The following is a 22852-nucleotide window of genomic DNA, read 5'->3' on the forward strand; positions in this document are numbered from 1 at the left end:
TGATCAATCTGTTTGATAATAATGTTGTTTAAAATTTATGTTTAATTCTCTAATGTTATTAGCTATTAATTTAGTTGCAAATATATTCATTGAAATTTCATGAATACTTTTTATAAAAAAAATTAAGTTGAAAAACTTATATTAAWACTATATAAATTCATAATTAAAATCTATTTACAATACTTATTAATACCAATAATTTTTATTTTTTTGTGAAATATTATTATTATTATAAAACTTGATTGAAAAAATTATTGTCTTTAATTGACTTAAACATTAAAATTATTATATTTTTTAAACAATAATTTTCATTGCAAACTACTCTGTGAAAAGTCGTACCTAATTTGTCTTCAATATCCCTATGCATTGTGTGTAACCATAACTTCATAAACAGGGATTAGTTATTAATAATTATAATTAGTTTTATTGAATATAATTTCCTCATTTGTTAAGAGAGAGCTCTTTTCCAAACAATTTTTTGAATGACGTTTAGAAAAATATGTTTATTATAATTTTACATATGTGTATATACAGTATATAATAAATTTTTTTAATTTATAATTATATATTTGATTTTTTTAAACAATATATATATATACAGTATAAGTAATATGAAATAATAGTTATACTTATTTTGAATATATATATTATAGAATGTGTTTATAATTAATTATTTTTATAATTTAGAAATGTTTTAATTTAAACATACAAAATGTGTATAAAATTTTAACAATTTTATAAAACATTTGATACAATTTCTAAAATATAATATTGAAAACTTTGCAAATTTTCAACAACAAAAAAATGSAAACACAGCTATCAATCAAATGTTTATACATTGATTAACATTTGATTTTTGAAGTTTATTTTTATTTATTATATTAATCATTAAAAATATGTACTGTACTTAACATATGTTTATTTATATTGAAATTATATGAAGTTATATATAGCAATGTTTAAAACCAAATGTTATTCATTATCAAAAAACATATTAACCTATTTTTCAGATGATAACTTAGAAATTTGTAAAAACATTAGTATGAAATTGATATTAACTATAAATATTTACCAATAAAAAGTTSTATTATAAAATTATAAATAAATAGTCAAGACAATTTTTTATAATAATACAATTTTTATTTTTAAAAAACAATATGTTTGTATCTTAATTTGTTTGTCAGTATAAATAAAATTTTCAAATCAATTCAAATGWTATTTAGTTGTTTCAGATTTTCTAATGTAAAATAACTAATATATTAAATACAGTATAATTAAKAATTAGTTTTATATAGAATAGAGTATTAGTAATGATAGAAATGTTAACAAACTGACAATTAAATATAAAATTTAGAAATAGACCTTGATAATCATTTTAATTATATCTAATGTTTWAWATTTTATTAATTCTGTAAACAACAAACAACTTGTTATCAATTATAAGGTTTGTTTACCTCGAGKTATAAAAACTTATAATTATATATAAGATATAAATTTATTTRAATATATTTATTATATTATTATTGAWATTCGTATGACTTGTGCGGTTAACAGTGTGTTATCTATTTTAGAAAATATTTATGTCATTTAATTAACTTAAATTAGAAATCAATAGATTAAATATTAGGATTTAAAACTATTTGTTTKTGCATAACTTTATACAAATTTTTAAACATTAATATAATATAAAAATATATAAAATACTATTTATTTTCAATTTCATTGCTTTTTAATTATTGATTTTATATTTATTAAAAATTATTTACTAATTATTGTTAAAAACTGATAATAAAGTTAATAAAAAATTATTAGTTTTTGTCACTCAATAGATGTCTCACTAATACTATAATAATATAGTATTTAATGAGTGAACGCATGAGTCATGTGATCCATAAAAACCACGTTTTGTTGTTTGACGTGATTTTCTGACCATTTGTTGTTATATCACTATTTAGTCGATCATTTGGATCCAATTGTGGTGATAGTGTCATACAATGCCGCAGAACGAGCACATCGAGCTCTTCAACAAGCGGTACGGCCGACGGCTTGACTATGAGGAGAGAAAACGCAAGAAAGAGGCCCGAAGTGTGCGGGAAGTGTCGGCAAAGGCCAAGAAGTTAAGAGGAATTAAAGCCAAACTGTATAACAAACAGAGGTTTAATGAAAAGATTCAAATGAAGAAAACATTGAAAGCACACGAAGAGAAAAATACTAAGAAAAARGCCGACAAAGAGGTTACCGATGGAGCCGTTCCGCACTATCTGTTGGACAGAGAGACTCAAACTCGCGCTAAAGTGCTGTCAAATATGATTAAACAGAAACGTAAAGAAAAAGCCGGTAAATGGGATGTTCCCATACCTAAGGTTAAGGCCATCTCAGAAATGGAGGTTTTCAGGTATGACACCAATGAGTGGTGTTTTTGAGATAATAACTCATTACTGAAGTTATTAATTACCGGTAATTATGTTTTTGTAGAGCCATTAATACTGGTAAACGAAAGAAGAAATCATGGAAACGAATGGTTACTAAAGTGTGTTACGTCGGCGAAGGATTCACTCGAAAGCCACCAAAGTTTGAACGATTTATACGTCCGATGGCCTTACGGTTTAAGACGGCACACGTAACACATCCAGAACTGAAAGCTACCTTTCATTTGCCGATAATCGGCGTTAAGAAGAATCCGAGTTCACCGATGTATACATCGCTCGGTGTTATCACTAAAGGAACAGTTATTGAAGTGAATATCAGTGAATTGGGTTTAGTTACCCAATCAGGTAAAGTGGTTTGGGGTAAATACGCTCAGGTGACCAATAATCCCGAAAATGATGGTTGTATTAATGCTGTACTACTCGTCTAATTGTTTTTTAAAATGTTTATTTAGTTCAATATTTTGTGTAAATAAAGATATTTTTAACTGATTAGAAGTTTTGATAAAAAWTTTTCACAATTTTTAATATGATTTAAAGTTTAGTCAACTGTTTATTATTTAATTTGGGATAATGTCTCAGTTGAATGTTGTCAACAGTGGAAGTATTGACATTGAGATGATTATCATCGCCAACATTAAGTGGTATCTCTACCGGTGCCATACATACCGCTATAAATGTTGACCGTCTTCTTGCATTTATTTTCTTTCCAAGACTATTGCCATTTTCTAAAGTCTCKGGTAATGGTTTGTCCAAAGTTTCGGGTAATTGTGTCATTAAAGCGGAAGCCATAAAAGCGCAAAATCCAAATAAAAATAGTGGTATTTGTTTTCCAAATATTGCCAGCTCTACAATCTGTGGACTAATTAAGTTACCGATAGATCCTACAGCCAAACGAACAGCCAGTGCTCTGCTTCTGACTACAGTTGGATAGACTTCAGCTGCATATATGTATTGTACATTATATCCACACGTGAAGGTAAGTCTGCCGACTAACAGGACAGCCAATTGAATTTTATACAAATCTAAAATATAGTGAAAATTTAATGACAATTGGTTGCAGTTTTTGGCAACAATTTAATAAATACATACGAAATGGTATAAAAGCTGCCGATATATATGAAATTCCAGCCAAAAAACAACTGACAATTGTAGTGATTTTTCGGCCATAAGTATTGGAAAATTTGTTGGAGAAAAAGGTTGCGATCACATCCAGTGCCGAATTTACCGATAACATAATGAAAGGACTGTTAGAGACATTGGCCGCGTATATGTTGCCACCCGTATAACCGATATTTTGTAGCGCCCTTTTGGTCATTAAAATAATAATATTAAAATAACTTTTGATTATTTTATAAACTATACAGTATTATGTAAGCTTACCATAAAATATTTGTCAAAATAAATATTTTCAAAAGTCTTTTATAATAAAACAATTGAAACAACGATTGATTTTTAGTTTCGTCTACTTTAATATTTTTCATATTAATTTCCTCATCAGTTATTGTCTTTTTATTTATTAATGATATTCTTTTGATTATCTTTTCAGCCTTTGAGTGCTCGCCTTTGGAAATAAGCCAACGAACAGATTCGGGAATAAATCTTATTTTTTTAAATATAAAAACAATTAATTATTTTTCCATAAAATTTTATACTTTGAAAAGTAATTAATTTGAAAATAAATGCTTACAAACATATGATTGGTATAATAAAGAGGGGAACGGATGTAATAACGCTTAATATTCTCCAGTTATGGATATAGTATGCAATCCACGGAAGAATGGTAGCCGTTATTGAATAACTAAACAAAAACAGAGTCGATATAATCATACGGCCATCGATTCCCACGAACTCCATGACCAACACTACGGCAAACATTCCCTGAGATAATACTACAAAACCCATGAATGCTCGGGAAATGAGTAAAACAATAAAACTGTGGGAGAAAAATATTGTAGCGGTTCCGGCAATTGCACTAATTAGATGACAAACTCCTATGGCTGGTACTCTCCCGTAGCTATTATTCAAATCAAATATTATATAAGATTTATTTATACAGTATATATATATTATATTATTATTAAAAATAGCTAACCTATCAGATATACTGCCGATAACGTATACCCCAATCAGTGATCCGGWCCAGTATATTGTATGAACGAAATACAATTTCCAACTGTCCTCACAAACCCAGTTATTCTAATTATTTGTAATTAAAAAATATATATCTTTAATTAATATAAAGTTTTTTAATTTAATATTTTGAAATAACCTCAGAAACGATTGTCGGATAAATGTGTGAATAGTTGTATTGATGGCCATAAATACAATTAGTCTTATTTCCAGATTTGTCTATAAGTTCACATTGTTTTGAGATTTGTTGATCAGATGTTGTAAACCAAATAATATTATAATAGACATGAATTTCTTCGGTTCGGTCAATACATGAATGATTTGGTTCCAAGAATAGTAAGAATTGTGTCAAATCATTGAATGCAAAAAATGGTGCAATCATTAGACACAAGAAGAGACCTAACATTTTTTGATATAAACCAAATGAACCAACTTTTTCAATAATTGATTCGCAATCCATAATATTTATTATCAATTTAGTATATATTAGTATTATTTATTAAATCAATTCATAAATTACTGTAGTTTTAAATTAATTTAATTTAATACACAACTATTATTATTGAATGTATTATTATTTGAAATTTTTATCATAATATTTAAAATTCTAATTCTAATAGATATTCAAATTATAAATAAAATATACTAATTAATTTGAATTATATATTTTATATATAAATGTCAATTTATTTAGCTTAATGTTATTCACTAGATGCATCTGTATGTACATTAGAATCACCTGGATAAATATCATTATTTCAATATATATTTCAATAAATAAAGATTTATTTTATCACTTTTATTTTTTATTTATACGCTTATATTTGCTTATATTTTTAAAATTATATATTAAGTGCAAATTAAGTAACAAAATAAATCAACAGATAATGAACAATAAACTCTATATTTTAATGAAATCAGTAAAACTGAATACATATCTAAATATAATTTATTTATATAATTTGTTTGTTTTTTCACAATTTTTACATTTTTATTTAAAATTGTATAGATAATAAAAATTTCAAATAAATGTAATATAATATTTGCAAATATGTGCTAGATTATAATTTTTTATTCTATTATAGTTAGTCCAAAATTTCTTTAAATTTAAAATAAAATTTTAGTTGAGTCAACTCAATATAATATATTACTATAAGTTATATAACATAACAAATTAATTAAAAACTATTATAAGAGTAATTTTTATATGTCTATAAATTATAACTATTTTTTGTAAATTTTAATTTTAGATTCTGAAATAAGTAGTTATTATTATTATTTTTAAAAAAGTAATGTTCTTTCTTCAATAACATTATCAAAATAGTTGACAAATAAACATATTTTATAATTAATAAATAATAGGTTTGAGATATGATGTGAGAAAAATAAACACTTCAGACATAAAAATAAAATATTTTAAAAGTTTGTTCTGACAATACTATTTTAGATTAACTCTATTTAATTAATTTTTTTTTTGTAAAACTCAATATATAAATTTATATACATATTTATAAAAATAATTTATACTAATATAATATTTAAAAATATCTCTAATAAAATCTAAGTGGTAAAAATTAATTTTTATATTAAATTTTAATTTTTTGACTTTTTAAATTTGTCACTTAATAAAATGTCAATTATTTGTAGTAATTAAATATACTTAAATTTGTATATTACAAAGTTAATACATCAATTAATTAAATTATAAAAAATTTGTTTTTAATTTCAAATTAATTACAACGTTTATTATCAGCAACTTAAAAAAATATTTGTTTTATGACAAATCATATAAACGTTAATTTTTTGTAGTCACTATTTATCTTAACTATGATTTATTTATCTTAATTTTTACACAATTGCTTTACTAATTTTATATATTTTTTCACTTAAATAAATTTTAGTCAAAAATTAAGCTAAAGTTTACTAAAAGTTGATAACGATTTAAAAAGTTATTTATAGGTGATATAAAATTTTGTAAATTATTGCTTATTTTTATATATGATATACTCATATATTTAATATGAGCTCATTCTCATACCATACACATTAAGGTGTATAATAAAACAAGTTTGAATTATAATAAAAATATAGCTATATTTTTGCAGTTTAACGATTATTGTTTTAACATTTGATTTTAATTATATTTAATAAAAATATTATATTAAATATTGATTTAATAAGGAAACTAAATCCAAGGTCAATTTATATAATACTATTACAACCGGTAATACAATATTTACAGTTATATATTATTACTGTATTATAATGTATTTAATTCATGCATTTAATTATATGCAATAATGTGTGAATTGGATCGAATCCACTTAACTATTGTCTATATTATATTAATATACAGTAAGACTCTATAATACAGTATATAAATRTTTTTATAATAAATATTTATATTAAGAAAACAACAAATATTTTGCAAAAATGTGGAAAATAACTACACAAATGATTAATCACTTTTACATTTAGATATTTAATATAATTGTAATAATACGTAAATAATTTAGATTTTAATATTAAAAGTTAATAAAATATGTAATTTAACGATAATTTTAATTTATTTGATTTCTTARAATAAAAATTCCGTGATATAGTAGAAAAAATAAAAAATATTTGTTTATAATATATTTAATATATATATAAGTTGAGATAATTTTTTAAAATCTGTGATTTATATCTATATTTATATTTATGTGAGTATTTTCATTGAACTTTACAATAATTTTATTATTAAGTAATCAGTAAATAAAAACTAAATAATAAAATTGTTTTTGATATTTAAAGTTTTGACTGTTTAACAATTACTTCATAAAAATTAATTAATTGAAATAAAAAGTGAATTACCTATAAATTAAAACACGAAAAGACATTAATTGTCAAATGTATTATAAATGTATTGCAAGTTATTTAACGAATGTCAATGAAGACAAAGATATTGATATCGGATTTACTATCAATTTTCATGTCATATGTGTATTGTTTTGGCTAATTTTGGTGGTATTTGTCATATTATTGGAAAGTTTGCCCAAAAAGTCGCACAAAAAGTGAGTAAATAAAGTATTAAATTATATTATTTAGTTTAACATATCATATGATATAATTAACATCTTTTTCATTAATTATTCAGTGATTTGTTTGTCACAAAATGTCATCAAATGGATGGATGTCTGTCAAACAAATAATAATTTCGTCGTTAATGAAATATATTAATCTTAATTATTGATTAACAAATTAATGTTTTWATTGACTCTTTTATATTATTTGTCATTTTTATTTATTATAATAAAATTTTTTTGTTAATCAATAAATAAAAATAAATGTTTATAAATTATACAAAATAAACAAAAATATATTTCATAAACTAAATTTCATTCATTCAATTATATATCAAATCAAAACATTATTGAAAAATATAAACTAAGATTTATTTTTATTTAAATTGCTTTCATTATCACTACTATCAGTACTATCGCTATCATCTTCAGAGTCTTCACTGCTATTATCATCACTGGACTCTTCGTCGTTAACTAAGTTATCGTTATTTTTAAATAAAACAAAATTGAGTTCAACTGCTGGATGACTGTCATTAACGACACTTTCATCGGTGATATCATCATCAGTAACCAAATCGCAAGTTTGTTGGATATCTTTATTAGCCGTTAGTTTTGTCTTTTCTAAAAAATCTTTGGCACGATTTAACACTAATAATATCAATGAAAATCAAATCAATTATATGATAAATATTTATATATTACTTTATTTACCATTTGATGCCAATCTTTCTGTTTTCAATGTCTGTCTTTGTGGACATTGAATGGCATCTCTTTTAGCACTTTTGGTGATCAACAATGTATTTGTAATGTCATTGCTTTTGGTGAAGAAATCATTTTCACATTTTAGTAGATCTGTGTTGACTTTGATCGGTGGTTCACTCATTGTCTTCAGCGGTAATTATATTTAACAAATCAAATGCAAAACAAATGTAAACAATGTTTTGATAATAAAATTTAAATCACAAAACAATTTCAATGCACACAACATGTGCTCTAAGTATGTATACTAAGGGTTGTCATAGAAATGCCAAACAAATATCAATATATGGGATGTATTGAGAAAGTGGTGATTAAATTGTTGTGACATTCAATGCAATCATTTGTTTAATAACATTATAATGAAATAATTTTTATTTATTTTATAATTGATTATAAAATTATTTTATTTATTTGATATATAATTACTGTGTGTTATCACTAATATTTGGTGTCAATGCTTAAGATTAGTGTTAAGTAATAAATAAAAAAAATTATAGGATTTTATACATAAATAAATGATTGACTGTTTGTCGGAAAAGCCAACACTAAAGGAGTAACTAAAACAACACACGGTTTTTATATACCTGTAGTTATCATATATTATATTATATTATAATAATAATTGCATTTATTTCTAACATTTTTTGAAATAAAAAAATATTTTAAATGTTTTTATATCACATATACAGACATCTATAGAGTATATGCATTGTTAGCAATTAATTAACAATTTTATCAAATCATTAATAGTGTTAATGTAAGCGCTTTTTGAAGCGTTTGTAAAATATGAGTGAAAAGCATTTGAGAAACAGATTGATAGCAATTAACACTAAGAGAGACACGACTTCCCATCATATGATGTCCCGAAACACCGATAATCACACCGATTATCAACCAATGGACGACCATATGAGTGATGACGACGATCACAGTGGGGATGAACTCGACAGTGATAAACAAACTGATGACAAAGCCGTCAGATCCAAGTTTGCCACTAATGACAGACAAGAACTTATTGAACTCATCTATAGTGAAGATGTTATTAAGTTCAGCAAAAATAATGCTTTAAGACATAATAATAGTCTTCATCGACATTCAGATAGCGATAGTGACCAACAAAACGATGAAATGATGACATCATTCATCAACAGCGATAAGAAACCGCTTCTGGATTTGGTTAATAAAAAGAAGAGTCGATTGAAGAGAAAATCATATAAATCTGAGTATCTGTTGACCGACGACTCTGATGACCATTCAGACCATCAAATTGTTTACGAAGAAGGGATTATATCACTGTATTTTCAAGTTTTTGTACCATTTCTTATCGCCGGTTTCGGTACAGTTGGTGCCGGACTTGTCTTGGATTACGTGCAGGTATTGACAAATAATTACATTTTTAATACAATTATATACTATAAGCCTATATATGGAGTGATAATTAGCTAAACATATTGAATGTATCGCTTTGTTTATATAAAATATATCTGTTTTATAAACATTATTTTAATGATAGTAAACCTATTAATGTACTGTTTATAGCACTGGGATGTATTCAAACAAGTATCTGAAGTGTTTATTTTGGTACCGGCGCTGTTGGGTCTTAAGGGAAATCTTGAGATGACTTTGGCCTCACGTTTATCAACTCAGGCCAACTTAGGCCACATAGAAACGGGTCGCGAACAGTGGCAAATCGCGTCGGGAAATATAGCATTAATTCAGGTATATATTTGATTTAAAGTACCGACTTATGTAGTATTGTTAATGATATATATGTATAACAATGGTTAGTGTCAGGCGACAATCGTAGCCTTCTTGGCCGCCATATTTGCCATAACCATGGATTGGTTACCCGAAGGAGACTTCAACTTTTCTCACGCTCTACTGTTATGTGCCTCAAGTCTATTGACAGCCAGTATCGCCAGTTTTATTTTAGGTATTCATTTGGGTTTATTTATATTGTGTTAATTTTGAACAATTTTTAATTAATATTAATATTATTTATTGATATTAGGATTATTAATGATAGTTGTAGTAATTGTATCACACAAATGCCGCATAAATCCCGGTAATTATTAAATTTTTTATTGAKATGAAGACATTTCGATGATATTTTACATTACTCGGTATTATTAATTAGACAATGTGGCCACACCTATAGCTGCATCTTTAGGAGATCTGATAACTTTAGCTCTTTTGGCCAAATTTAGTGATATGTTGTACTATACTGTTGGTAATGATACGGATTATATAAACATTAGTTAATGTTATTTTACTGATAAAAATATTACATATCTTAGAGACGAGTTCCTGGCTTTGTGTTGCCATTATTGTTGTATTTCTTTTATTGATTCCCGTTTGGTGTTATTACGCCAATAAAAATAAATATACCAATGAAGTCCTATATAATGGTTGGACACCAGTTATCAGTGCAATGGCTATATCCAGGTCTGTTAGTTTAATATTAATATTGTTTAAAAAATACATATTTATCTCATTGATTAGTATTGGTGGTTGCATTTTAGACTTTGCTGTTTCACGATTTAAAGGCATTGCAGTCTTTCAACCTGTAATTAATGGTAAATCTAATTATAGTTATTTTTAACGCAAAATTAATCAAACAGTTGTATATCATTAATATAGGCGTTGGTGGAAATTTAGTTGCCGTACAAGTATGTGATAGATAATGTTAAATTTTAATATGTTTATTGATAATTATTTGTAATTTTATTGTACGGTTAGGCCAGTAGGATATCAACTCATTTGCATAAGAATTCAAAGTTAGGAATTTTACCTAAAAGTGATGCAAAACTTTGTTTTAATCCCTGTTCAGCTTTCTTTGGAAAAAGTGAGTTCACTTTTATTACTGATAAATATATTAGAAATTTTCTAATAGATATCAACTTATTTTTATGCAAACTTTACAATTTACTTATCATTTCATGTCAAACGATAACTTATATAAATATAATTTGATATTAAGTTGTGATTTTTTTCAATATCAGCATATTTTTATTACCGTAATTTTATCTAAAAATGATACACATATTTATTTAATTATAGGCATTCACGCGCGTACAGCTCGCGTACTAATATTAATGGTAATTCCGGGTCACATAATCTTCACGTATGGCATTAGGTTTCTTCAGGCCGGACACACATCCATTACCTTTCATTTTCTAGTCGTTTATTTATTGGCGGCATTACTACAAGTCATACTTTTATTATATTTTGCTCACACAATGATTCTCTATATGTGGAAAAAGGCTGTCGACCCGGGTATGTGTGCTTTATATACATAATATATATAGTATTTATTGTATACTTATATTATTGAACATATGTTTTTATTAATGAATAACTCCAATTTGAATAAAATGATTGCAGATAATTCAGCCATACCCTATTTGACAGCATTGGGTGATTTGTTAGGAACGGCACTTCTAGCCATTGCTTTTTTAATACTGTTTTCTATAGGAGACAAGGATTCAGATGTCGGCGATTGATTCATGTTTTTAAAAATGTTTTATAAAAGTTATTTTTAGTATAAATTTTATATAAAAATTAATAATCATAGAATCTCTTTATAAAAAAATTATAGAGATTTTATTTTCCCATAAACTAATTTATTGTAAAATTCATTCATTAAATTATATATTTATTTTTTAGTTGAAATCATCATTAAATAAATATTCTATTGTATATAAAATAAAATTCAATGAAATGTGTCAAAGTATAAAATGGTTGACCATGATTTATATGTGTATATCATAATGTATATGTATGCTAATGTACCGGTATATACCTGTATGTTCATGTACTACATTTACATCAAATGTGTGTTTTGTACGCAATATAAATATTACGGTAAATTTAATCAAAATTACGATACAATTCAATACACACTCTCTTGAAATTAATAATTTTTAAATTGCCATTAAAATATTAACATGGTAAAATTGACTTTTTTGAAATTTTTTGGGGTAGTTTTGTAATATTTTGAAATATAAAATATATTAGTGTTAATTGATTTAATTACAATAAAATTGAATACAAACTTATAATAAAATCCAATTTATCCTACCCTTTGATACATACTATTTAAAACATAAAATATTAAATATTTGCCAATCATTGTGTGATATTATATGCAATATTCATGCAAAAAAAATTAAGATCATGTCTTGTCCTTTAAATGCATTTTAGTTGGTCTTAAATACGTAACCGAAACAATGGCATCGTCAGAGTGGGTGATAATCTCATATTCATCTCTTAAATCAAAATAATAATAAAAAAGATTTATTATTTTATATCAAAATTAAATGATAAAACACTTACAAAACAATTGTTTTCTTAAAGAGAGGACAATCCAAAGTGATTGTCTCGTATTCTCCTCCTTCGCCACAGACATTGATGCCATACTTTTTGTTGAGTTCTTCAAGAATAGGAAGCATTTCATCGATAGATTTGGCCAAATGCTTGGCCTCTAAGCCGAGAACCGCCACTTTGACGAGTATTGCATTCATATTGTAATTAATCATATCTTTGAGTAGTGATGTCTGCTCTTTAGCCCAAATCGGTGCCAACATCTCGATGTTAAGTCGTTGACATACGTTTTCAACCCTCACCTTCTGATACGTCGACATTATGGCACCGACTGATATGCCATCAAATSGTAAAGTCTTTTGGATTTCAGATAACAGTTCAAACAGGTCTTCCACTTCATCGCCGTTATGTTTGTTGTAATCCATTTCAGTTATCACAGGTTTTCCGCTAATTTCTCGTCGAAATAGTGGTAAATCCATGGCTTCAGCGTATAAGTCGATGAACTCGTGTCCAACCGTTTGATACATATATGAGTCCTCTTCTTTAGCCGATTTCGGGACCAAATTGGCTAAACCGACCAATTCGTGACCATTTTGTTTGCACAAACACATTGAATATGTCGAGTCTTTTCCGCCACTTATTAACGCAATTATCCTCATTGTTGACCACTTCTTAAGTGCCGCTAAATTGTTATTTATTATATGAAGYAATCAATTGTTGACATTCACTGACAACACGTGTTTGAGAGCCGACTCTGACCTCTATTGTCGTCATAAATGACTAAACCATACATTGATTGAGTCTTTGGATGTCTTGCAGTAAATYATATTTCAATCACTGATTTGGGCGCCAATTATGTCGACCATTAAGTTGAAGACAAGCGATGGTTACATTCGGACGGTTGATATCCAAAGGATCAAACTGTCTATTACTTTGAAAGGTATCCAATTGAGTCTTACCATTGATTTAATATTCATTATAATCTCTTTATTGAAGATATGATGGAGTCTACTGAAGACCACAGCACATCCATATCAGTCAACAACATAACTGCCGCTACTTTGGATAAAGTGATTGAATGGATTGATTACCATTGGGACGACCCAATCGACATCAATGACAATACAGATGAAGACGACACCTGCGCTAAAACAACTGAAGAGATGACCGATTGGGAGAACAAATACTTTGACATCGATCGGGACCTATTGTTTGATCTGTTAGTGGCAGCCAATTATCTTAACATTAATGGTAATGATGTCATTCAATAGTTTGCTATATTTGACAATTTATAGACCGTTTCGCTTAGTTGAAGGACAGACAGACAAACAGATAAAAGAAATTTTCATTTTTTTCTAACTTTACTTCAGAAAGACTATAAAATATTAAATTATAATTTACTGTAGTTTAACATATCATTCATAGTATGTATTCATAGTTTTCATAAAGTGCTACATTTATATCATTTAAATTAATACTAAATTATTTTTATCTCTATTTCTAAATTTATAATACAATTTATAATTAATTATAACAATTACAGTAACTATAGATTCATAATATATGTCTAAATATTAATATTATTAATATTGCAATGACTACAGGATTATTACGAATTGCCTGCAAAGTGGCCGCTAATCAGATCAAAGGTAAATCACCCGAAGAAGTTGGTCAACTTTGGGGTATTAAATGTGATTTGACTGATGAAGAATTGCAACGAATCAATAAAGAAAACTCTTGGATTGAAAAAGATCTAAATTTGTGATATTTTTATWATATTTGATTTTTATTTAAATTATTAGTTTGATATTCATATTGTATTTGCTAAACAATTTAATTTAATCATATATTTATAGATTATAATATAATTATTAATAGAAAATGTTTTTATTTTATTAATTTTCATTGATTTATTTCATTGTTTTTGTAACACTAATTGTAAAATATAAAAATCTCTTAAAATTTATGTTAGAAAACTAAACTGGGACACTATTTTTTTATTGATAACATTTGTATGCCATTCTCATTCCTGCAATACCATTACCTCCAGGTGCGTGAATTAGAAACAACATTAATAAATGAATAATTGCATTTGTCATTTATAAATTATAGTCTATAACTTATAAGGTTTTCCCAAAAGCTAATAGTGCTGTCGAGACCCATATAGAGGGAGTGGGTCTGGAATGCTATGATATGTGATATCTTATATGAGGTGTTTTGAAATTAATTTTATCATTTAAACTTAAATAGTAAATACTATGAAATACTAGAATAGTAAAATTTATTGCATTTTAAAAATATATGCAGTTTAATTTATATATTAAACTTACAGTATTAAAGTTATAGACTATAACTTAAAGTATTAAAGTATCGATAATTACTTTATAGGCATTCAAAATTATTATACTATAAAAATATAAATAATTGGATAAATAGTTTGATTTAAAAAAACAATTTATTGATAAAACACTGCTATATACAAATTCATATAATTATTAATAATCGTTATATTATTGTAACTATAAATCACAAAAATGCGATTAAATTAGGCATTCGTTATATAATATTGGTCTCAACATATAAAATAAATCATAATTCATAAAAATAATATTCAATAATTATAATAGAATTAGTAATGTGAATAATAAAGTAAATAATACTAAAATAATAATTAATAATAATAGAAACATTAATTAAACATTATAATAATAATATAATAATTTGATGCAATAATTTACAATTTGGTGTCCTGGAGTGAATCATATTTAGCATTATTTTTTTCATTATCCAAACAATTATCAATGGGTGTAACCCAGCCTTCCTCCAGGTTTATCACATTGTGGTTACGTTTGGCGTGTAATTCGTCTCTCAATATATTAGAAGCGGAATTCAAGTCAAAGCCATTGAGGTTAGTCGTGGTTTGTCGTCGAAAAGCGTTAGAAAGTTGTATCTGTAATTGAATACTAAAATCAATGAGTTGTAGACCAATAAACAACATATATATCAGGTGTCAACTCTTGTATAAAAAGCTATCAATAAAAGTCATGCATTTCTGGTAATTCAATACGAAATCAAACAGTTTGAGACAACAAGTTGTGAAACATTAAGCAAAAACCAATACCTGATTCATATCAACGCTCTTTCGTTTAGCACACGAACAGATTATGGCCAGACATAGCAATACCGTACAAATGAACATAACTATAGTAAAGATGAACACCAATAACTCAAATTTGGCCAATCGGTGACTGTCCGACTCCAACGGCTTCACMACAATTGTTCCCATATTTGTTTGAAGACTCTGTACCTCCAATCCCATCTATTATCATAATATTTACAATTTAATTCATATCAATCAAATTGTTTAAAAGTTACCAATTGTTCCAATGTTTTGGTTGAGTTCTTGAGCGACTCAACAATTAATGGACCTTTGAATACGTGATACTTATTTACTAAAATACAAAATTGTTAATAAGTATAGACATTAATATAATAAAAAAAATTATTATTACAATCCTTGTCTTTTGAGTCGTTAACAAAAAAACTGATAATCAAATGGTTGTTCATTACAAGAGGTGATGGCGAGACATATATAATATTATCGATTTGACACCAATTCCTCTCGGAATCGATACAATCGCACGTAAAGTTACGGAACTTTAAGTCTAATATTGTTATAAAACGGAAAATCTATTGAAAAAATAAAATAAAAAAGTTGTGCAAAATATAGAAAGCATTTCTTATTTACGATTAATTAGGACAGACCTCAACAGATTTGGCGATAAAAGTGATGGTCACTGTGTTAACCATATCTTCTTTATTGATGTAATTCATGCTTTTAATGTTTGGTAAAATAACTTTAATTGGATTGACATTTGATTCAAAGGGAATGCTTGTAGTTATAGGTCTCATATTATGAGTTGTAGTCAAGTCGTGAACTAATGGTTGTGAGTTAGTCTTTGCCGTTTCAATAGTATTTGAATCGTGCGGTTGGGTCAGTGTATCGTCAAATGTTTTAGTAGATTCACTACTACTTTGTATATTTTGTGTTTCATCAGTAGTTTCTATTGTCTTAACGCTTGTCACCTCAACTGCCATATCTGAAGTCTGAACCGGTTTTGTCTCATCGCTTGAATTAAAGTTTTCAATAAAACCGGGTGTTATGTTCGGCTCTTTATTGTCGTCCGTGTGATCTCTGGTTACCGATTCTAAGGTTCTTAATGTCTCAATTGGTTGCGCTGTTGTTGTTGTTTGTATTGTTTGATGTGTTTCTGATATTATAGGACTACTAGTTTGTGCTTCAGTTGTAGTAATCAATTGGTTTCCATGAGTTGGTGTTTGAGATTCTGTTTGTATATTAGGAGGAATACTATGAATATCAGTTGCATTCAAATATCGAGTCTCTGTTGTTGTTTCTGTCAATGGACTCGTGGTTTGTGTTTGAATGTCTTGTGAATGATTGAGTGGAGGAATGTATTGTTTATCACCATTTGTAAGAGTTGTACTAAATAAAGTGGTTTTAACTGAAGATTCTGTAATATCGGAATGTATTGGAATTAGTGTTGACTTTGATTCTGATATTAGTGTTGACGATCTAATCGGTTCCTGAGTTGTTCCCAAACTTGCTTCTTGATTAACCACATCGATAGTGGTTTGTGTGGCCGCAGACGACTTTTGTTCAACAGTTTGACTGGTAATTAATGGTACCGCTGTTGTTGTCATTATATTCACATCATTTGTCAGTTTCAAAGTCGTGGTTTGAGTTTCTTGTATTACATTTGTTGATAAAGTTGTGGTTTTGTCATTAATCCCCGACTGGGCTGTCATTTCACTTATTTTTTTAGAACTTATTTCATTGATTATATTTGGGCTAATAGTCGTTGGATTTGTTATTTGTGATGACATTTGTGTTGCAAGTGATGGGACTTCATGGGGTGAACCGGTATGTGGAACGACACTACTGCTTACTGTCTGTGTATTAGATATTCCTATACTACTTATCAATARAGTTGTGGGATTCGGAGGAATAGTAGTTCCGGAGCTATCTTTTGAATTTTCTGTTAAATGTTGAATAGTTGTCTGTGTGTCTAATGGTTGGTTAGTATCGGTAATACCCTTAATAGTGGTTATTATTGAACCTAATGTTGTTGTCACTTCATCAACATCTATATATATATTGTATATTTTAGCAAAAAATAAATATATTGAATTTCATTTATAAAATTGTCAGATCTATAGATATAATTATAAAAAAATTATTTACTTTTATAATTAGTCGTTTCGTGTGATATCAATGTTTTGGGCGTTTGTGTATTAGATTGGGTTATAGTGTCGGTGTTTGCGGACACCGGTGTAGTGAWCGGCACACTGTTTGTTGTCTGCGCCCAAACCATACATACCGTACAATATAAGTGCAAATAAACTATGAATTCTATATAATAATAAAACAAATAACAAAATTGAACCGATTTTAATAAGTAAATATGGATATTATATTTGAAGCACTTATTTATATATCATCATCAATGCCTATAATTAATGTTATATAAGTTCAATGATTTTTGGACTTTTGTCTGCATTTTGTGGAAATATTTTTATAGTGATTATAATATTATATCAAAAAATTAAATATTCATTTCCAGTGAAAATTATATTTTTATCAAATAAAGTTTCATACAAAACATTAAAAAATTTTATAATATAAGTTATAATCCATGAATATATATAACTTATTGTAAATTAAACTAAAAATAATAATAAATACTTTCAATGCATATAATGTATATAAAACTTATATAAAATTTAACATTTAACAAATATATTTTTTATATATAACAATAGTTGAAAAATAATTATTAGAAATTAAAAGATTTAATGACTTACCGACAAATTTATTAAAATTCATGATAAATATTCACAAAGAAGTCAATCAAACAATTTGTTAAGAATTACACTTTATTTAAGTCATTCACTACAATATAACTAATTTTCAATGCTTTTAATGCATTATATTATAGAAACAATTATAGAGAAAATTGAATCTCAGTTATAGTAGAAAATGCTGTGAAGTTATTTGAAAGGCAACTAATGTTCACAATATTATAACGTTTGGACTCCAGTGCTGATGAAAGTATAAGTTACAGGTCTGCTATGTTATGACGTATAACTAGTGTGACCACATCATTRTGTTTTCACATTTATTTTATTTATTCTAATTTTTTATATTCTAGTATCAATATTACACACTTAAATAATTACAGAATAATAAATGTAAAATATTTAAATTATATAACAGTGGAATATATAAAATTAATCTATAATTTATAATATTGTAATTAAAATGTATTTATCTATTACATGTATGTATTAAAATTATATATCTTATTGCCAATAAGAAATAGTTTACAACATATTGAAAATGTTTATATTATTATGTTATCAATTATCTAATAATTTGGGAAAATTTTAATGTATAAAATTATATATTTCGATGTTTATTTAAATATTTCGCATTTAGTATTTAGTACTTATAACAATAATTGTGAGTATTATTAAAAGACAAAATTTATAATATTGAATGAAATTAGTGAGAGTTGGTCTCACTATTTAGTACTGTATTTATTTGTAGTAATTTGATTTAGTGCTGTCAAAGACTATAGGAAAAAGTATGTATTGAAGCCATAGTAGTGACACCAGGGGTACGATTGGCTGTTTTACGGATGAATTGGAGGCAAAAGTGAAACTCCGGGTCTCAGAGTCACTGCCGACTATATACTCTCACTCCAGCACTTGTAAGCACTGTATGTCTAAACAACTAAAATATCTGTTTAATGAGTTTTATAGTGGGCTTCAAAAATAACTGCTATTTTCTATACACAATCAATGCTTTTTGTTTGTGAGGCCTAAATCACTGAATCTATTTCTTTAGGGCATTAGCTGTATGTATGTACTGAACAATTATAGTAGGGATGCCATGCCATCAGTCCTATACCTAATAGTTGTAATGAATAGCTGTAAATCATTAGGCCTCACATATATATTAAGAGAGGGATAGTGAGTGAGTGWGTGTGTGTGTGTGTGTGTGTGTGTGTGTGTGTGTGTGTGTGTGAGAGAGAGAGAGAGAGAGAGAGAGAGAAGCTTTCAGATTAGTTTATCCTTGAAATAGTGAATTCACTAAACCTTAAGTTTTGGCCCACAAATTGTTTCAGAGAAAAGTTTTTTTAGATTCTTATTGTGTTGTGTTGTGTTGTGTGGCAAAAGTGGACTAATCATAGCTATTGAGACAAAACATGGAAAGTGATGGCTCTCTCTCACACACATACGTCCACTGAGGACTCCACTCATACATAAGTCATACCCAAGTCATACCTATGTCTGTCTATTCCCTCTCTCTCTCCATCAAAAAACGGCATAACTTTATACAACATTGTCTGACCTAATAATAGTATCTCTCAAACATTGCCTATCTTTTTATTTTTGATGATTGATTTGAATATTATTTTTTTGCTATTCATTTCATTTTATTGACTATAATTTGTAACAAAACAACATTTATTGAGGCAATACATGTTTGAGTTAAAAATATGTTWAAAATATAGTTATTTAGTTTGAATACATAAACATGAGGCAAATCATTTTGTCCGTATTATTATTATTATTATTATTATTTGCATTATAGCATCAAATCAATGCTTATATTATAGGTTTTGACATAATATAAAAAATTTGTAATATTCTAAGCTATAAATTGCATAAATGTATAATAATTATTAGATTATATATTTTGATATCTAAAAATAAAACAATTTCCTACTCTATATTTAGATAACTCATTAGTAATACAATGTAATGATCTGGATAGTTTTTTAATAAAGTAGTATATAAACAATTATTATTATTTTTATTATGTAYAWTCAATTTCAATTAAATAATTAATTTAAAACAAGTTAAATAAATAAATAATTTTTAAATGAAAATATGAAATTTGGATTTATTTATATTTTGTTATAGTTATTGTTATATTATTTTTTCAAAAGTTATAAATTATATTTAATGCTTTAATGAATCAAATATTTTTTCATTTAATGAAATAAATTATTGAGTAAATTGACAAAAAATAACTGAATACTACTGTACAGTACTGTATTAATACTGTATTATAATTTAAATTTAATAAACAGTAAAATGTATTATAAAGGGAACAATAACTCTGTTAACCCAATATTGAGACGTTTTTTGTGTAAAACAATTGATATTTTTTTTAAAGATTTYAATGAAAGCAAACATTTGTCTGCAAACATAAACACAACGTGTTTTCAAAACTAATGTAAATATTAATAAAAATAATCACATTTTGAGTCATTTGTCGATACTATGAGTGCAATAAAGCGTAACAAATCGGTKACTAATCGGCCAAATGAGGCCAAAGTGGTCACCGATTTGAGTGAACTGCTGGCCATTAGTGACAAATCGGAGAGAGAAAAGTCTTTTAATGTTTTGGTCAATCATTTACTTCTTAATAAATGTTTTGCAGACAAATGTCACGATTTGGTACAACTGTTGTCACAATTGGCCACTGATTTGGTCCGATGGCAGACATGCGATAAGTTAATCGACAAATTGTTACAAGAATTAAATGTTTGGACCATTGATGACAAAGAAGTATACGCCAAGTACTTCCACGTGATATCCGAAGCAATCAATTTGAAACCATTCAAATGTCCACAACTTCTTGAGACTATTGTTTTACAGAAGTTTAACGGATTGTCAAAATTCAAAGACGAGACACAAATACAACCGCAAGAGTTAACAATGTTTGATGAAATGCATTCACTTTTATCACACATAAAGATCGCAAAGTTTGAACACACGTTCTTGAGATGTATTGACCGCAAGTTTCCCTTTTTGTCACACATTTCTTGTGTCCATTCATTTCAATGTTTTGTTTATAATGTTTTTAAAGTCTATGACTATATAACAGCCAAATATAAACATAAATTGTTGTCTTTGATCTTTGAGAAGATCATTGAAATGGATATTGCGGTCACTTCTGATAAAAACAAAATAACTGAAGACGTCTTCATTATTGATGACTGCAATACTGCCATGAAATCAATACAGACAACTGTTTTAGACAATACATTACAAATATTATTTGATTTTATCGAAAATAAAGTAACCAATAATACTAAAGATGAAAATGAAGAACTATTTGATATAATTAAGTTGTTGTTTCCTCAAGATATCTTGCAAATGGTCTCTTGTAATCATTTACAATACGTRTGGCTTTATTTGTGTTATCTTTCCAATCAGTTTTTTGATCAATTTATTGATTATCTTTGGGATTTGGGACATAATAATGAAGTGTCACTCGATATCCGTGAGAAATGTTTGTATTTCATGAGTTCTTTATTGAAAAATGCAAACTTTGTGGCCATCGATACAGTGATGACATTCATGAATATGTGTACCGTTTGGTTACATAAATATATTGAACAAAATGATAGATCAGTTGATCAATTGACAACTGAAGATACTATATTTTATATAATATGTCAGATATTATTTGACACTTTCTGTTCAATTCATTCAGATTTGGATAATCTTAGTCTCAGAAGAGTTAAAGCAATGAATTTTCAGCGAATAATTAAATGCAAATTAAATCCATTGGCTGTCTGTCACCGGGAGATTGAGTCTAACTTTTTGTCGTTAGCCCGACATTACCAGATTGGTTACACCGCACAGAATGTCGACTCCAGTGATGATCGACTCAAATATCCTGAAGATGTTTTGCACAGCGGATCTTATGTTTGTCCAAAATCAATGACAAGACTTCAAGATTATTGTAAACATTCTATCAATTCTTGCGATAACTCAGTGAAAGACACAAACGATAGGTTAAATCGTTTCAATACCAGCGATGACAGCGACCATATGTTTGGTTCTTATAAAATGAGTTACTCTCCATCCAAGACTCTGTGGCAAAATCTTTTAAGCGATTCGTCACCAAATGATCATCAAATGGATTGCGATTAACTTTAAAACTTAGTTTTTACTAATTATCTATATATTATTTATAAAATCAATTGTATTAATGACTATAAAAGTTTATAATTAAATTATTTACTTTTATTAATAAAAACTAATTTA

General features: G+C 26.9%; 8 protein-coding genes across 9 annotated transcripts; 4 read left to right on the top strand and 4 right to left on the bottom strand.

Annotated features, from left to right (window-relative positions):
- The first annotated feature begins 1851 nt into the window (after positions 1-1851).
- On the top strand, positions 1852-2898 carry LOC128961880 (ribosome biogenesis protein NSA2 homolog). The gene is made up of 2 exons (XM_054308187.1): positions 1852-2395; positions 2476-2898. The coding sequence occupies exons 1-2, from the start codon at positions 1995-1997 to the stop codon at positions 2855-2857; spliced, it is 783 nt and encodes a 260-aa protein (XP_054164162.1). The 5' UTR covers positions 1852-1994; the 3' UTR covers positions 2858-2898.
- A 62-nt stretch (positions 2899-2960) lies between these two features.
- Positions 2961-4965, bottom strand: LOC128961656 (organic anion transporter 3-like). Its single transcript, XM_054307914.1, has 6 exons — positions 4699-4965; positions 4522-4625; positions 4117-4443; positions 3861-4028; positions 3519-3733; positions 2961-3451 (listed from the first exon to the last, which is right to left on the bottom strand). Exons 1-6 carry the CDS (start codon positions 4963-4965, stop codon positions 2961-2963), a joined length of 1572 nt encoding a protein of 523 aa, XP_054163889.1.
- A 2992-nt stretch (positions 4966-7957) lies between these two features.
- On the bottom strand, positions 7958-8687 carry LOC128961884 (uncharacterized). The gene is made up of 2 exons (XM_054308192.1): positions 8333-8687; positions 7958-8269 (listed from the first exon to the last, which is right to left on the bottom strand). Exons 1-2 carry the CDS (start codon positions 8502-8504, stop codon positions 7986-7988), a joined length of 456 nt encoding a protein of 151 aa, XP_054164167.1. The 5' UTR covers positions 8505-8687; the 3' UTR covers positions 7958-7985.
- A 378-nt stretch (positions 8688-9065) lies between these two features.
- On the top strand, positions 9066-11884 carry LOC128961866 (solute carrier family 41 member 1-like). The gene is made up of 11 exons (XM_054308171.1): positions 9066-9754; positions 9920-10099; positions 10169-10313; positions 10392-10445; positions 10518-10610; positions 10678-10825; positions 10883-10956; positions 11021-11049; positions 11120-11225; positions 11441-11656; positions 11765-11884. The coding sequence occupies exons 1-11, from the start codon at positions 9167-9169 to the stop codon at positions 11881-11883; spliced, it is 1752 nt and encodes a 583-aa protein (XP_054164146.1). The 5' UTR covers positions 9066-9166; the 3' UTR covers position 11884.
- A 168-nt stretch (positions 11885-12052) lies between these two features.
- Positions 12053-13615, bottom strand: LOC128961881 (diphthine--ammonia ligase-like). The gene is made up of 2 exons (XM_054308188.1): positions 12716-13615; positions 12053-12648 (listed from the first exon to the last, which is right to left on the bottom strand). Exons 1-2 carry the CDS (start codon positions 13360-13362, stop codon positions 12555-12557), a joined length of 741 nt encoding a protein of 246 aa, XP_054164163.1. The 5' UTR covers positions 13363-13615; the 3' UTR covers positions 12053-12554.
- LOC128961657 (uncharacterized) lies at positions 13559-14468 on the top strand. Its single transcript, XM_054307915.1, has 3 exons — positions 13559-13643; positions 13700-13954; positions 14308-14468. The coding sequence occupies exons 1-3, from the start codon at positions 13559-13561 to the stop codon at positions 14466-14468; spliced, it is 501 nt and encodes a 166-aa protein (XP_054163890.1).
- Positions 14469-15395: 927 nt separating this feature from the next.
- Positions 15396-18783, bottom strand: LOC128961864 (mucin-2-like). Of its 2 annotated transcripts, none has more exons than XM_054308168.1 (7): positions 18587-18783; positions 17967-18134; positions 16469-17868; positions 16216-16393; positions 16079-16155; positions 15825-16022; positions 15396-15653 (listed from the first exon to the last, which is right to left on the bottom strand). In XM_054308168.1, exons 1-7 carry the CDS (start codon positions 18606-18608, stop codon positions 15438-15440), a joined length of 2259 nt encoding a protein of 752 aa, XP_054164143.1. In that variant the 5' UTR covers positions 18609-18783; the 3' UTR covers positions 15396-15437. The 2 variants fall into 2 exon arrangements, with proteins under 2 accessions (XP_054164143.1, XP_054164144.1); XM_054308169.1 differs by having other exon boundaries at positions 15583-15666.
- Positions 18784-21000: 2217 nt separating this feature from the next.
- LOC128961658 (RNA polymerase I-specific transcription initiation factor RRN3-like) lies at positions 21001-22738 on the top strand. Its single transcript, XM_054307916.1, has one exon. It carries the CDS (start codon positions 21077-21079, stop codon positions 22736-22738), a length of 1662 nt encoding a protein of 553 aa, XP_054163891.1. The 5' UTR covers positions 21001-21076.
- The last annotated feature ends 114 nt before the right edge of the window (positions 22739-22852 follow it).

The sequence above is a fragment of the Oppia nitens genome, unplaced genomic scaffold, assembly GCF_028296485.1.
Source record: "Oppia nitens isolate AA-2021 unplaced genomic scaffold, nextdenovo-longstitch-racon4-pilon3 scaffold5_pilon_pilon_pilon, whole genome shotgun sequence".
Classification (NCBI taxonomy): domain Eukaryota; kingdom Metazoa; phylum Arthropoda; class Arachnida; order Sarcoptiformes; family Oppiidae; genus Oppia; species Oppia nitens.

Bases quoted from the DNA above. Each gene is read 5' to 3' on its own strand.
- LOC128961657 (XM_054307915.1), top strand. From the start codon at position 13,559: ATGTCGACCATTAAGTTGAAGACAAGCGATGGTTACATTCGGACGGTT. The intron at 13,644-13,699 runs GTATCCAATTGA...TCTTTATTGAAG, and splicing joins ACTGTCTATTACTTTGAAAG to ATATGATGGAGTCTACTGAA. The intron at 13,955-14,307 runs GTAATGATGTCA...CAATGACTACAG, and splicing joins CAATTATCTTAACATTAATG to GATTATTACGAATTGCCTGC.
- LOC128961884 (XM_054308192.1), bottom strand. From the start codon at position 8,504: ATGAGTGAACCACCGATCAAAGTCAACACAGATCTACTAAAATGTGAA. The intron at 8,270-8,332 runs GTAAATAAAGTA...TGATATTATTAG, and splicing joins AGAAAGATTGGCATCAAATG to TGTTAAATCGTGCCAAAGAT.
- LOC128961866 (XM_054308171.1), top strand. From the start codon at position 9,167: ATGAGTGAAAAGCATTTGAGAAACAGATTGATAGCAATTAACACTAAG. The intron at 10,100-10,168 runs GTATATATTTGA...AACAATGGTTAG, and splicing joins GAAATATAGCATTAATTCAG to TGTCAGGCGACAATCGTAGC. The intron at 10,957-11,020 runs GTAAATCTAATT...TCATTAATATAG, and splicing joins CTTTCAACCTGTAATTAATG to GCGTTGGTGGAAATTTAGTT.